This window comes from Coenobita brevimanus, chromosome 45, assembly GCF_032717465.1.
Source record: "Coenobita brevimanus isolate Jiangsu-jjx chromosome 45, ASM3271746v2, whole genome shotgun sequence".
Taxonomy (NCBI): domain Eukaryota; kingdom Metazoa; phylum Arthropoda; class Malacostraca; order Decapoda; family Coenobitidae; genus Coenobita; species Coenobita brevimanus.
Window position 1 is genome coordinate 30,434,997 of NC_136998.1, and position 12,520 is coordinate 30,447,516.

The window sequence follows — 12,520 nt, forward strand, 5'->3', positions numbered from 1 at the left end:
CAGTCCGATGTGGAACGATGTCGTTTATATCGAGCCATCACTTGTTAAAACCTGATACATTACAAAAACACAGATCCTTATCGTATAGTTACGCACTGCACTAAATATAACGAGCTCCATACTACAATTCTATCATAGGCCTATCTTTTGATATTGTACTTTTTTTTTTATACAATTAGTATTAATCTTTATATGGACTACGCTTGAAGGAAATATTCCCTCGATATCAACTAAAATTAACGCAATATGAAAACGGCTTCACATGACTACTGTATGTAAATGTATACACTGCCTCTGTTAAACACCAGTCACTGATGAACGGTTAAGAGTTCTATAATGTGTAAAGCTCTATCACCACCACCACCATCATCATTATCATCATCAACATCATTATCACGTGGAGTTTGCTTACTCTACTCCTCGAACACGAAGCAAAGGGATATTGCAATGTTAAGGTACAGCAAATGTCTCAATATTCAACATTTTATCTGCTATGTTGACAAAGTGAAATTTCAATGTGCCTCAGTGACCAACATTTTATACGCCAGTGTCAGCCCAGGAAGGGTAAACAACTTCCACTTTTAAGTTTTAAATTCAGTGATTCATTCTCTGTATTTTTCCTCTCCTGTTCTCCTGTTTGCGTATTTATGTCTACCGTAGCTACCTTCTCCCTCTTTATCAACATTTTTCAGTCCCATTTTCTTCAGTAAGCAATCAGTGTACCTCTGGTTAACCCCTTCAGTACGACAAAATCGTTTTCACTTTATTTTTATGTTTCTAGGCGACTCTCCTTAGCATAGGGGATTTTTCTACCAGGACAAGATTTAATAAAGGCCATATCTAACCCCTCCAGTGTGAAAAGCCTCTCCCAAGTACAACTGTCTGAAGGTAGCAAGATAAAAAAATAAATAAATAAATAAAAAGTACATAATTATTGAAGGGATTAAACTTTTTTTAACGCTCACTTCTGCCACTCCAATGACGTGTTTTCAAGGTCATTTTCGCTACTTCCATATCTACTGAGCTTAGAGGAGGCTTTTCAAAATGTACAACTTAAATCACTAACCTTGTCACTACAGGAAATCTCCCTTATGGCTGGTGAATACAGTCGTCCGGAGGTAGCAAGATATATAAAGAAATAGTCACTGTACTGAAAAGGTTAATTATACACTCATTTTTGCGTCTGCTACTTCCCCCCACCACCTAGTAGATCGTTTACAAACATACCTGTACCTCCTATCATCAAAGTGTCTATAGTCTCTTACCTTAAACATTATCATATTATCGACACACCTCATCAAACTATCACCACGTAGCGGTAAAATTCTATAAGTTGCAACAGCACGATCTCGACAGTTTTGTTCTTTTCTATAGTTATACAGGGTTTATTACGCATCCCAGTTATTATGTGTTGCGGGGTTGGCACAGTAGGCAAACTCATTTCCCAGTTCGCATAACCCTTTGTAACCCTTGCCCTTAGTGCCTTAGTGTCTTTGCTATGTCCACTGATTGCTTGTCTGATTACTAATTTCATGAAAGAACCAAAATGTCCTCACTCCTCACAAAAATCAGACTGAGTCGTACCCGCAACACACGACTTAAGTACGCAGTGGAAGGATCACCCTCTGTTTCATCATGTAGCCAAGACTAGCACAGTTTTTCTTGTATGGTGTTTCTCTCGCAAATTATGTGTACAGCAAACTGCCGACGCAACTAAAAAAAAAAAACTAAGAAAAGAAAATATCACGCAAATTAATCCTAACCAGCCTAGCTACATCCTGTGGACTTACTCTGGGCATATTTTAAATCTAACTTTGGCACGCTTGTCGCTGTTCAACATTCTTTCGCTACCGCCACCTAGGCCAAGCTGTGGATGGGGAAAAAAAAAAAAACTGACCACGTATTTTACAAACATATCTCTACACTAGCTGATTCTCTCGCTTATACATAACTTGTGAAACAGCACAGATGAAAAGTTGTCCTACAGTTGCAGACATAAATACTGAACCACTTTATTGTGATGAATGACGAGATTGTGAACAAAAACCTTCGGAGTCCTGTAAACTTTACAGAATCATAACTTCGACTAAGGTGTATCGATATCGCTGTACGCGGTGAAATATAACTATAGAACAGAACAGAACTGACGATATCGTGTTGTGGCAACTTGTGCAGGGTGTTCAGCGAAGTGTGTGAAAATTTTCAGGATATTCTTTGGTTAATTCAAACAAAAAATGCTTTGTCAGCATCGGTCTAATTTTTAGCCGTCAAACAGCATCCCTTACTGTTGACCTTACGGGCGATAATGGTCTCATTCATAATTCACCCACAGCGAGTGAGAGCTGGATCCACGTTGGTGCTGAAAATAAACCACAGAATAACCTCCTGAAGCTTCTCACATAATTCACAGGACACCCTGGACAGTGATAAACTAGTTCGCTACCAGTTACACAGACGTTACTCAGGTGTGTGCCATGTAACCCTAACAGTGGCTTAATCATTACTTGCAGGTGTCAGCGAACCGCCCACCAAGCGTAGCCTAGCGCGGGGATGAATCATACAAAATAAGTCACCTTTTTTTGATTCTCTTAAACTGCACCGTTCAGAAGCGATCATGGCGTCCCTTCTGACAGCTAACACGTCATTGTATATACAAATGCCAAACTTTCCTAATTTTATAGATACTGCGATAAAATGTGAAAATAGTTGCACTTTTCTACAATGCATGCGGATTTTATACCATATCACTAAACACCAGACAACTGAACAGATTTAACAACAGCATTCAGGATTTTGGAGAAATTAAACCTGTTAGTTTCAGAACTGTTCACTGACTCAGGAACATGTCATAACGTAAAGAATAGTGTGATTTTGAGTAGAATGAAAATAAATTATCAGTTTTGAACACCCAGACGAGCTCACAGACTCTTGGTTTTTGAACTGGGAGATCAACACGCAGTCTTGCCTGTGTCTCCCTTCAGGTAGTGTCAGCATTTGAATACTGTAAATATTTTAGGGACAGTCTGACACTTACACCAGTCTCTCACCGTTACCTGTTACCATCTCACCACACCCTCGCCACCAACAACACTTTCCCAATACACCGTCATTCTCTCTCACGGCCACTATCTCCACGTTCACGATCACAGTATCACCTCTCACCACCATCTAGGTCCCTACCACAAACACCTTCACCTCCATCTAAGCCATGACCACCACCACAACCACAACTATGACCGCCACAACCCCCATTTCAACCACCACCACCACCACTACCACAACCACAACCCCCATCTCAGCCACCACCACCACCACTACCGCAACCACAACCCCCATCTCAGCCACCACCACCACCTCTACCACAACCACAACCCCCATCTCAGCCACCACCACCACCACCACCACCACTACCACAACCACAACCTCCATCTCAGCCACCACCACCACCACTATTACCACAACCTCCATCTCAACCTCAACCACTACACCACAACCCCTCCTCTTTACCACATTCACCACCACCACCATGTTTCCCACCCTCCTGCAACTTGCGATATCCTCAGCCCCCACCTCACTCCTTGCCTGTCCATCCCGGTTGCACGCCCTCCTTCTGTCCGCTCTGCCCCGCCCCGTCCAGCCTGCTTACTTCCGCCCCGTATACTACCTGTCCGTTCCGCCCTGTCCTGTCCCGCCCCGCCCTGCCTGCCTACTTCCTGTCAGCTCCGCCCCGCCCCGCCCCTCTCTTACCTGCCTGCCTACCCCATGTCCGCCCCGCCCCGCCCGCCCCGCCTGCCTACTCCCTTGGCCTGCTTCCCGCTTTCCTGTCCTGTCTGTCCCTTCTCCTGCCGCGACGGGGAGGCAGCCAGCTGACGGTGGTGTGGTTGCAGGACTACAAGGAGTTCATAGACGCGGAATGCCTGGTGCCGGCGCCGGTGACGGAGGCGCCCTTCCCCATAGAGTTGCGTCCACTGAAGACCCAGGACGGGTCCCGGGGGGGCGGGGCGGGGCACGACCTGGCCTCCATGGACTCTACCGACACCTTCGCCTCCTGCCCCACACACCCCTTCAACTCGGAGGCCGACCTCACCGACGACCAGCCTAACAACAAGGACTCCAACCTGTACGTCAACCCGCTGGACGCAGACGGATACCAAGCCCCCAGTTCGGGCGGCGCGGCGGCGGCGGCGGCGGCGGCAGCGCCACCACGCACGCCCACGCCGCGCTCGTCGCCGCGCCACCGACTCCACCGGCCTCAGGGCTACACCACGGACTCCTTCGATGACACGCGCAGCACCGACAACCTCCTGGGCAGCAGTCGCTCCTCTCTGCAGGACTCGCCGCTGCCCAAACACCGCCGCGCGCGCTTCCAGGAGGTACGACCCTTCCACCTACCATCTTGCCACGCCCATCTCACGCCCACGCCACGCCCACGACACCCAAAACACAGGCATTCGGCGAGATACACCTTGCTGAAATGATTGAGTCATGAGATATACACCCACTGCCCTGTACTTAATGGTCTTATCTGAAGTATCACTCCTTTGCCTGTAATCTAACAGTTTTGACCAGTTGCCTCTTCTCTTATGTGGAAATATATATCAATGAAAAATAATTCTTTGAGATTTGTGTGTGAACATTACACTCTGCCTGTGATTATTCCTGAATATTCTGAGTTACGATGATTTCGATTAACAACTGCGGTTGATCATGAGAGAACCACCAGTACTGCATAATGTGCATGTGTGTTCTGCATGAATGTCTCTTTTTATGTCAACATCACTTTATTTCTCCACCTGGTATTGTCATTTACGTTACACAATTAAGCTAGTTTGATTTCAGCACAGAACTTTGAGGATGCATTGGTGGGTGGGCCGGGTGACGCAAGGCCACCCTAACAAAGCAACTGTTCAGAGCTTTGTTGTATGTGGACTGTGGCTTGTTTTTTGCAACATCCGCCTCACCAGCTGCTTTGACAATGGGCTTCGGCAGCTTCCTATTTGCTTTAACATGTGTGTGGTCAGCGAGCCTCTCCCAACCCTCCTTCCCTAGTCACTCCCCCCCCCCTTTTCTATTCCCCTAGTCATTACTCCACCCCTTTCTACCCCCCCCCTCGGTGTTAGTGAGGGACGCCTCCACGTGGTGACACCGATATAACTGAGCAACTCCACTGCCTGGTTATGTAAACGTCCCTCAACCAGATCACTATCCCCCGAAAGGAGGATGGTGGATTGCAGGATGAGGGCAATTTCAGACTGCAGTCAAATGGATTCAGTTTCAGATGAGCCTGCGGTTGCAACTACTACTACTACTATTACTACACTCCCCCTTCTCTCTAAGCCCCCCTATTCACCACTCGTCCCCCCCCCCCTTTTTCAAAAGCCAAAATTGTTGTACCAAAATATTTCCCTCCACCCTGGCATCACACCCACGACCCCCTCCCTATTACCCCCCCTCCCCGCCCCCCACCGCCTCGCCTAAACTCCCTTCACTAAGATGACATCAGTTAATTCTTGCCTCCTTCAGACGATTTCATTCAACTTAGGATGGATCTCTCGTACTGGAGGGGTTCACTAATGCTCTATCTAATGTCTCCAGTCCGAAAAATACCTCCTAAAAAAATCGTCTGGCGGTAGGGATGATAAAAAGACGTCCTCTGCGTGAAGGGGTTGTGAACGTCCTGTCATCTATGTCACCTCCACACTACTGTCGCTGCTCATAACTGTCTGTTTGTCTGTAGTCTCCCTCCCCTCCCCCCCCCAGCCGGCCGTCTACCCCCTCCTCTCTGCCCCTGGCTCTCTCTCTCTCTCTCTCTCTCTCTCTCTCTCTCTCTCTCTCTCTCTCTCTCTCTCTCTCTCTCTCTCTCTCTCTTCCATGCTCCCCTTTTCTCTTCCTCCTCCACTGTTTCCTTTCATCTCTAGCTTCCATCCATCTATCCATCCATCTCTTGCCTCTGTCTCATACTCGACTCTTACTTTCCCTGTATATCCTCTTCATTCTGTCTCTCCTTCACACTGCCTCTCTCTCTCCACTGTCGAATTCCTCTTCTCTCCCTTGCTCTTCTCTTTTCTTGCTCTCTCTTACTTCCCCTCCTTAGTGCTTTGTACCTCTCTACAGTCTTTTCCTCTCCCCTATAGTTTTCTTCCTTCTTTTCCAACTCCCTTGTTCCTCTCCCACTTCCTCTTTCCCCACCCAACCTCCCGTTTGTGTTGTTAATGATCCACCCTCTTCCCTGTCTCCACATACAAGCTCCTTTCATATATTTTGCCCTCCTCAAACCTTCAACAATCTTCCTAGACCCTTTCTCCTCTACTCCCCTCTCCTCTTCGCTGTAGACTCTCCTTCTGATTCTATACTTCCGTGATTCTTCTACTCTCCTTTTTGTTTACTGTTTCACTCCCTCTTCTCTTTGCTTCGCCTCCCTCCCTCCTCTGATTCTCGTCCACTTCTTTCCCATCCCCAACACTCTCCTCCTCTTGACCACCTCCTTCCCTAATATCTTTCCCTCTCGACTCTCACCGTTTTTCTCACCTGTCTCTCATTCTCTCACTTCTTTCCTTCTCTCCCCCATTCCTTCCCACGTTCCCTGTCACTCCTCCCCCAACTTCGTTTTTTGATTCGTTCTTGGCCATCCCTCTTCTGTCTTTCCTTTACTTCTTTTCTACTTTAACATTTCCCCATCCCTTCTGGTCTAATATTTCTCCTCTTTCATTTCTTTCCCTCCTATCCACTGTTTTTTCTCTTCCTCTCACTTCCTTCCCTCTCTGACTCTTCCCATTCCTCCCCATCCCCTATCCTTGCTCGACTCCCCTCTCACTTCCATCCCTCCTTTCCTGCCTTCTGTCCTTCCTCACCACGCTTCTTTCTGCCCCTGACTCTCCCATTTTCCCTCCCACCCCATGTACCTCCTCCTTCCTTCCCTAGTCCCCCCCGCACTCTTTCTCACCCCCTTACCTCTCCTCGCCTTACACCTTTCTCCTTTTCTCCCTCCTTTCTTCCCACAGTGTCTCTCCTTCTTTCTATTTTTCCCCTCCCTGCCCCTCATGCCTCTTCTTCCTTATCTTTCACTCCTTGATCCCTCACCCTTTCCCATCCATCGTGTCTCCTACCCTCACTTACTTCCCTCCTTTGGTCTCCAGTCCCTTCACAATCCCTGTCTGCCCTTCCTTCACTTATCCCCCTCCTTCGCCCTCTCCATTACCCTTCCTTCCTCCACCCTCACCACTCTTTCCTCCTCCTCCTACTCTAATTTCACCCCTTCCTTGAGCTTCGCCATTCCTTCCTACCCCATCTCTCTCACATCTTTCCCTTCCCGGCCACCCCACCACCACCCCCTACCCAGAATTACGTTTGGGTCTGCAGCAGTGGGCGTGTGGGCGTAAACACAATCATGGGGCTGTATCTTAGGTGGCATGAGGGACACCGTAACACCTTTTCCTTGGCGATTTATTATACCCATTACACCTTGTTATTCTCACTTATGTTACTAAAGTATTTCTAGTATCGACATAATCTGCTAAGCAACGTTTAAGAGGATTAAAAAAAAAAAAAAGGTGTAATAGGCAGGATAAATCACCGAGGAAAATGTGCTAAGAAACCTCCTGTGCCACCCAGAATACGCCCATAGGTCCCCCAGACGCGTCTCTTTAGGTCAACTTATAAATGGCTTTGGAAATTATATAGCACCTCTCCCTTGGCGATTAATTCTGTCTATTACAATTCAATATCCACTTGTATGTCACTGAGGCAAACTACAGTATGTCAATAGTAGAAAGACATACATACATACATACATCAGAATTCAACAGTGCCATATGCAAACACAATCGCAAAGTAAGAGGTGCCAGAAAGACTCCGTGGGTCGGATTCAAAGTGATTTTGAAAGTTTCGTAACACTTCTTCCTCAGTAATTTCTTTTGCACATTATCCTCAGTATCCCGTCGTATGTTTGATGCAATCTATGTAAATATGAGCCGTCGTGGCCCTGTGATTAGCGTACTCATCTCGTGATGCGTGAGTCGCAAATCTAGGACATGGAGCCCATGTGGCGGATATTCAATTTGGGTGCTGGTGGTGTCCCATGTGTCCTTCCGTATACTGGCATTCCGGTATGATCACACCCTGTAAATTCTACCGATGACTCCAGACTGACACACACAAAAATAGCCAATACAACACATCTCCCAGTTCATACACTGCCAGCATGAAGAAGGGTTAATACTGCTATCACTCTCCTCCGAGGAAAGTGTCCAATCCTGCAATGTATTCAATATTGACTGTTACAGATTCAGATTTACATGTTAACTCCTTCAACTGGACATTTTTATTTTCGTATTCGAAGTATTTCCACACGAATTAGTTCAGCTCAGGGAAGAGGTATTGACCTGGAAGGGTTTATACCTTGACTCACCCCTACAGTACCAGATGTTTTTCTCAGGTTTAACAAAATTGTTTTCTGGTAGCAAACAGAGTATAAAACACGTCATTAGATTCAAGAGGTCAGTACAGTATTGGTAACATACAATGGTTAGGTGTAATATGAAAAATAAATCGCTAAGGAAGAGGTGCCACGAAGCCTCCTGTACATCAAACGTGAGGATACTGAGGTGAAATGTGCAGAACAAATCACTAACGAAGGCGTATTACGAAGTCTCCAGAGCCACTCACAGTACAACCACATTTCCAGCTCGTCCCCCCCTCCCTCCTTCCCTCGACCCCCCCCCGCCCCAGCCCCCCCCCCCGTGCTCCTGTGCTCTCCCACTTGGCAGATCTTTGCTACTTTCACGTCATTACTTCCTCTTGGACTGTGAGCCTAATTTCCCCCATCTTCCTGTGAACATATCAGCTCATCTCTGTGACTACTTATCGGCCTCTTGCTCCTTGACGTCCCTCTGCAATGTGTTTGTTATTCCTCATTACTGTTAGTCTTTCAGCTTACGGGGCGTGTTCCTGGCTGGCTTGGGAGATCCCGTGGCGTCTCTTCCTCAGCGATTTATCCTGCACATCACTCCTTAATAGTCCCCCTTTATGTTACTAATGCAGACTATCGATATTTAACATGCATAATTCACTTTTTTACTCTCTTGTATGTTATTAAGGCAAGCAATGTCGGTACAATAAATAAACTAATGGTTAAAAATAATAAGAATAATAAAGGAAAAACAAAAATAAAAAAGAATATTAAAGGACAATAAAAATAAGAACAATAAAGGGAAAAAAAAATACGAACAAACTATTAAGGTGTAATATGCATAATGAATCGCTAAGGAGGAGGCGTTACGGTCTGCCATGCCACCGCGAACACGCCCCTGTGAACGAGCAAAACCCAAGCAGTGGCATCAACCCCGCCACTTTTGTACTAAGATGAATTCCCATTTTTTTCTATTGTTACCCTAAAATAAGGCTTCTTGCAACCCCCAACTATTGTTTATTTTCTATCCCGTTATGACTCTCCATCCCCCTGCCATGGGGTCGTATTTTGGGTGGCTATTGGAGACTTCGTGGCACCTTTTCCATACCGATTTATGCCGCATGTTACACCTCAATATCCTCTTGTATGTGATGCAGGCTATGTCGATATTAGATATAGGTAGCATACAAGGGAACGTTAAGGTGAGATGTGCATGAGTCGCTAAGGTGGAGGTGCAACGAACTTCCCACGCCAGCCAGAAGACAGCCCAAGGTGGTCTAGCCATCATCTCCCGTACTAACAAACATTTCTCAAAGTGTCAAGTGGCGGAGTAACAGATGAGAGACGTATATGGATCGGTCCCCTCCCTGGTAAGCTACGGCCTTTGTTTGTCCAAAAGTTTTCTCCTCCTAAAGACCAATTATTAAAATTTTTGGGAAGCCTATGCACACTTTTAACAGTACAGAATTAAGTATTTTGTCCTTCCCTGTACTACACAAAGTCACACCACCCACCATCAAAGGACCACCAGGCAGTGTCCACCAATCTATAAATAAGAGTAAAGGTAATCCCCTGGTCACAAGCCGTTTTCCACTCCACAGCACATATAATAAAGGAGACAGTAGGGGTAGGTGAGGCTTGTGCTCACAGCTTGTACCAGCATGACTCTTCTCCACGCCCACACGCCACGTTCCTTGACACCCAGCCCAGCAGTATCCATATCAATCTATCTACCCAGCAGTAATCCAGGCCTTCACTGCCCCATAAGAACATAGAGGTCAGGGGCCAGTCCATTTAGTCCTGGAATAAATAAGTAACATAATTTGAGCAGTACACCCCAGTTACCCCATCGATGTAAACCCTTATGGACGACATCCAAATATAAATTTCAGTAAAAAGTTAATATACGTGAGATAATATATATAAACTCATACAAACGAGCTGAAGTTTGTGCTCTAATGGCTATCAATTCCTATAAGATCTGATGGACGTAGGTTTGCGGGTGACGTGGTGTGCGGGCGTCGTGTGGTATCAGTCACCAATACCTCACACTCGGAGCAGCAGCAGCAACAGCACATGCTTACTTAGGGTGGTGTTCTCGTCGGCTCAGGTCGCTCCCTAACACCTCTTTCTTACCGATTTTCCACACTGCACTGTATTATTCTCTTGTATTAATATCTTTCCTTAATAGGTTGCACAAATGACATGCAAGAGAATATCAACATGCCACATACAGGAATAAATCGGTAAGGATGTGGTGTTATGGGGCATCCTCAGTCGACTGGAATGCGCCTTAGACACCTCTCACCCCGGGACTAACCACACTGTATTGAGGCACCGGCGCATGCCAGTCGCGATATATACTGCAAGTCAAACACAGCAAATCGTCGGAAAGACCGCATCAAAGTCCAGGTAACGCTTAAGTTCCCCTCCCCCTCCCCTCCCTCTCTTCGACTCGTATACACTCCCCCATCATTAACCCCAAGCAGGATAAAGAGTAACTGAGGCATGAAATACGAGATAAAGAGTAGCCAAGGCATGAAATACAAAATAAAGAGTAACCGAGGCACGAAATGCAAAATAAAGACTAACTGAAAAACACTGACACTTATCTTGCCTCTGTTATGGCGATCTATATAGTGAGAGTAAAATTATGGTCACTGAAGTATATTTTGCCTATTATATAACTTTTAAAGATTGCACTGAACGTCAACAGAGGCAGTGCTCTTGAAATGCCTGGTTACACAGTTGCTCCCCCTCCCTACCCCAGGGTGGCATTCGCGAACATATCTGCAATCGATTCCCTGTCGTAACTTGCTTTTCCAGGAAGAACTAGAGGTGTGGGGAATTCTGCTGACTCCTTTCCTTGTCCTTCCTGATAAAAGAAACATTTAAACCTACGAAAATTCTCCTCTCGTAAACAAGATTTTTTTTTCCGTAGGAGGGACAAGAGAAACGGGAAGACGTTGCACTCTCCCTTTCCCGTCCTTCCTAGGAATACAAATCACAAGTTACGACGGGGAATAGATAGTAAATGTGTCTGTGAATCTGAACCACGGATACTGCTGCCCCACATGACTCCCAACGCAACTCCCAACGCAACTCCCAACGCGCCCTGTCCACGTCAACCCACCATTGCCGTCGACGCGCAACAAAATCCCATCTAATTTTTGTTTAGACGATCTTTGTAACGAGACAAAGGCACTTAGATCTTTCACTCCCCCACTTCTCTGAACTTGTCCCTTGAGATTTCTGACTGCAGTATAGTTCACAGGGTCGTATTCTAAGTGGCTTTGGAGATTTCGTAACACCTCTACTTTAGCGATTAATTCTACATATTACAGCATATTATCCTCCTGTGTGTTCTTGATGCAAACCACGTCGAGATAATAACGATATCAGTAACACACAAACGAATGTTAAAGATGTAAAATGCAGAACAAATTGCCAAGGAAGAGGTGTCACAAATCTTCCCATACCACCTAGAAAACAGGCCACAGAAGCGTCCCAACTCACCCACACCCACACCACACCTGTCGCACACCCACACCATCACCTCACCACAACAGATGCTGCCAAGAGTGTTTGGAACTTGCCCTACTTAAAAATCAGAGGACATATTGATAAGACCATCGAAATTTGAAAAGGTAACTACTGATATCGGGGAAAAAATATACAGGGTGGTCCTCATATTATGCATTCCAATTTTCGTGTGTTGCGGGAACTGCTAGCTAGGTCAGCGTTACCAGTGTCAACCCCGCATCATCTGCTCCTATAACCCTTTCCATCATCTGCACCTATAACCCTTTCTATGCTTTAGAGTGTCTGCTTTTATACGTCTACTGATATTAGAGTTAACTAGGATTTTCACAAAGCAGCCAATATATCCGCCCCTCACACAGCAGTAACCTAGGCCGTCCTTGCAACACACGACAATTGGGAACACTGATATATGCACCAACCTGTGTATCAAACCTTCACACCATATAGTCTGTTTCCCATATCTCAAAGTGACATGGACTGATTAGCAAGTTGGAAAAACATTCTGGTCTCTTCTGTTTTACCAAGAGGTCTGAGGGCCCGAGAAGGGACACTAAAAACACAATTACAGTA

At 46.0% G+C, this 12,520-nt stretch overlaps 1 protein-coding gene across 3 annotated transcripts in view; it reads left to right on the top strand.

Moving 5' to 3' along the window:
• The window catches only part of Shab (potassium voltage-gated channel shaker cognate b), a 126,820-nt gene that overhangs the window by 94,077 nt on the left and 20,223 nt on the right, over window positions 1–12,520 (top strand). For 2 of the 3 annotated variants that reach the window (XM_080271282.1, XM_080271280.1), the window contains one exon: window positions 3,888–4,373. The exons of the other annotated variant lie outside the window; for it this stretch is intronic. In XM_080271282.1, the coding sequence (XP_080127408.1) occupies window positions 3,888–4,373 (486 nt within the window). The remainder of the gene's footprint in view (window positions 1–3,887; window positions 4,374–12,520) is intronic. 3 annotated transcript variants of the gene reach the window in all.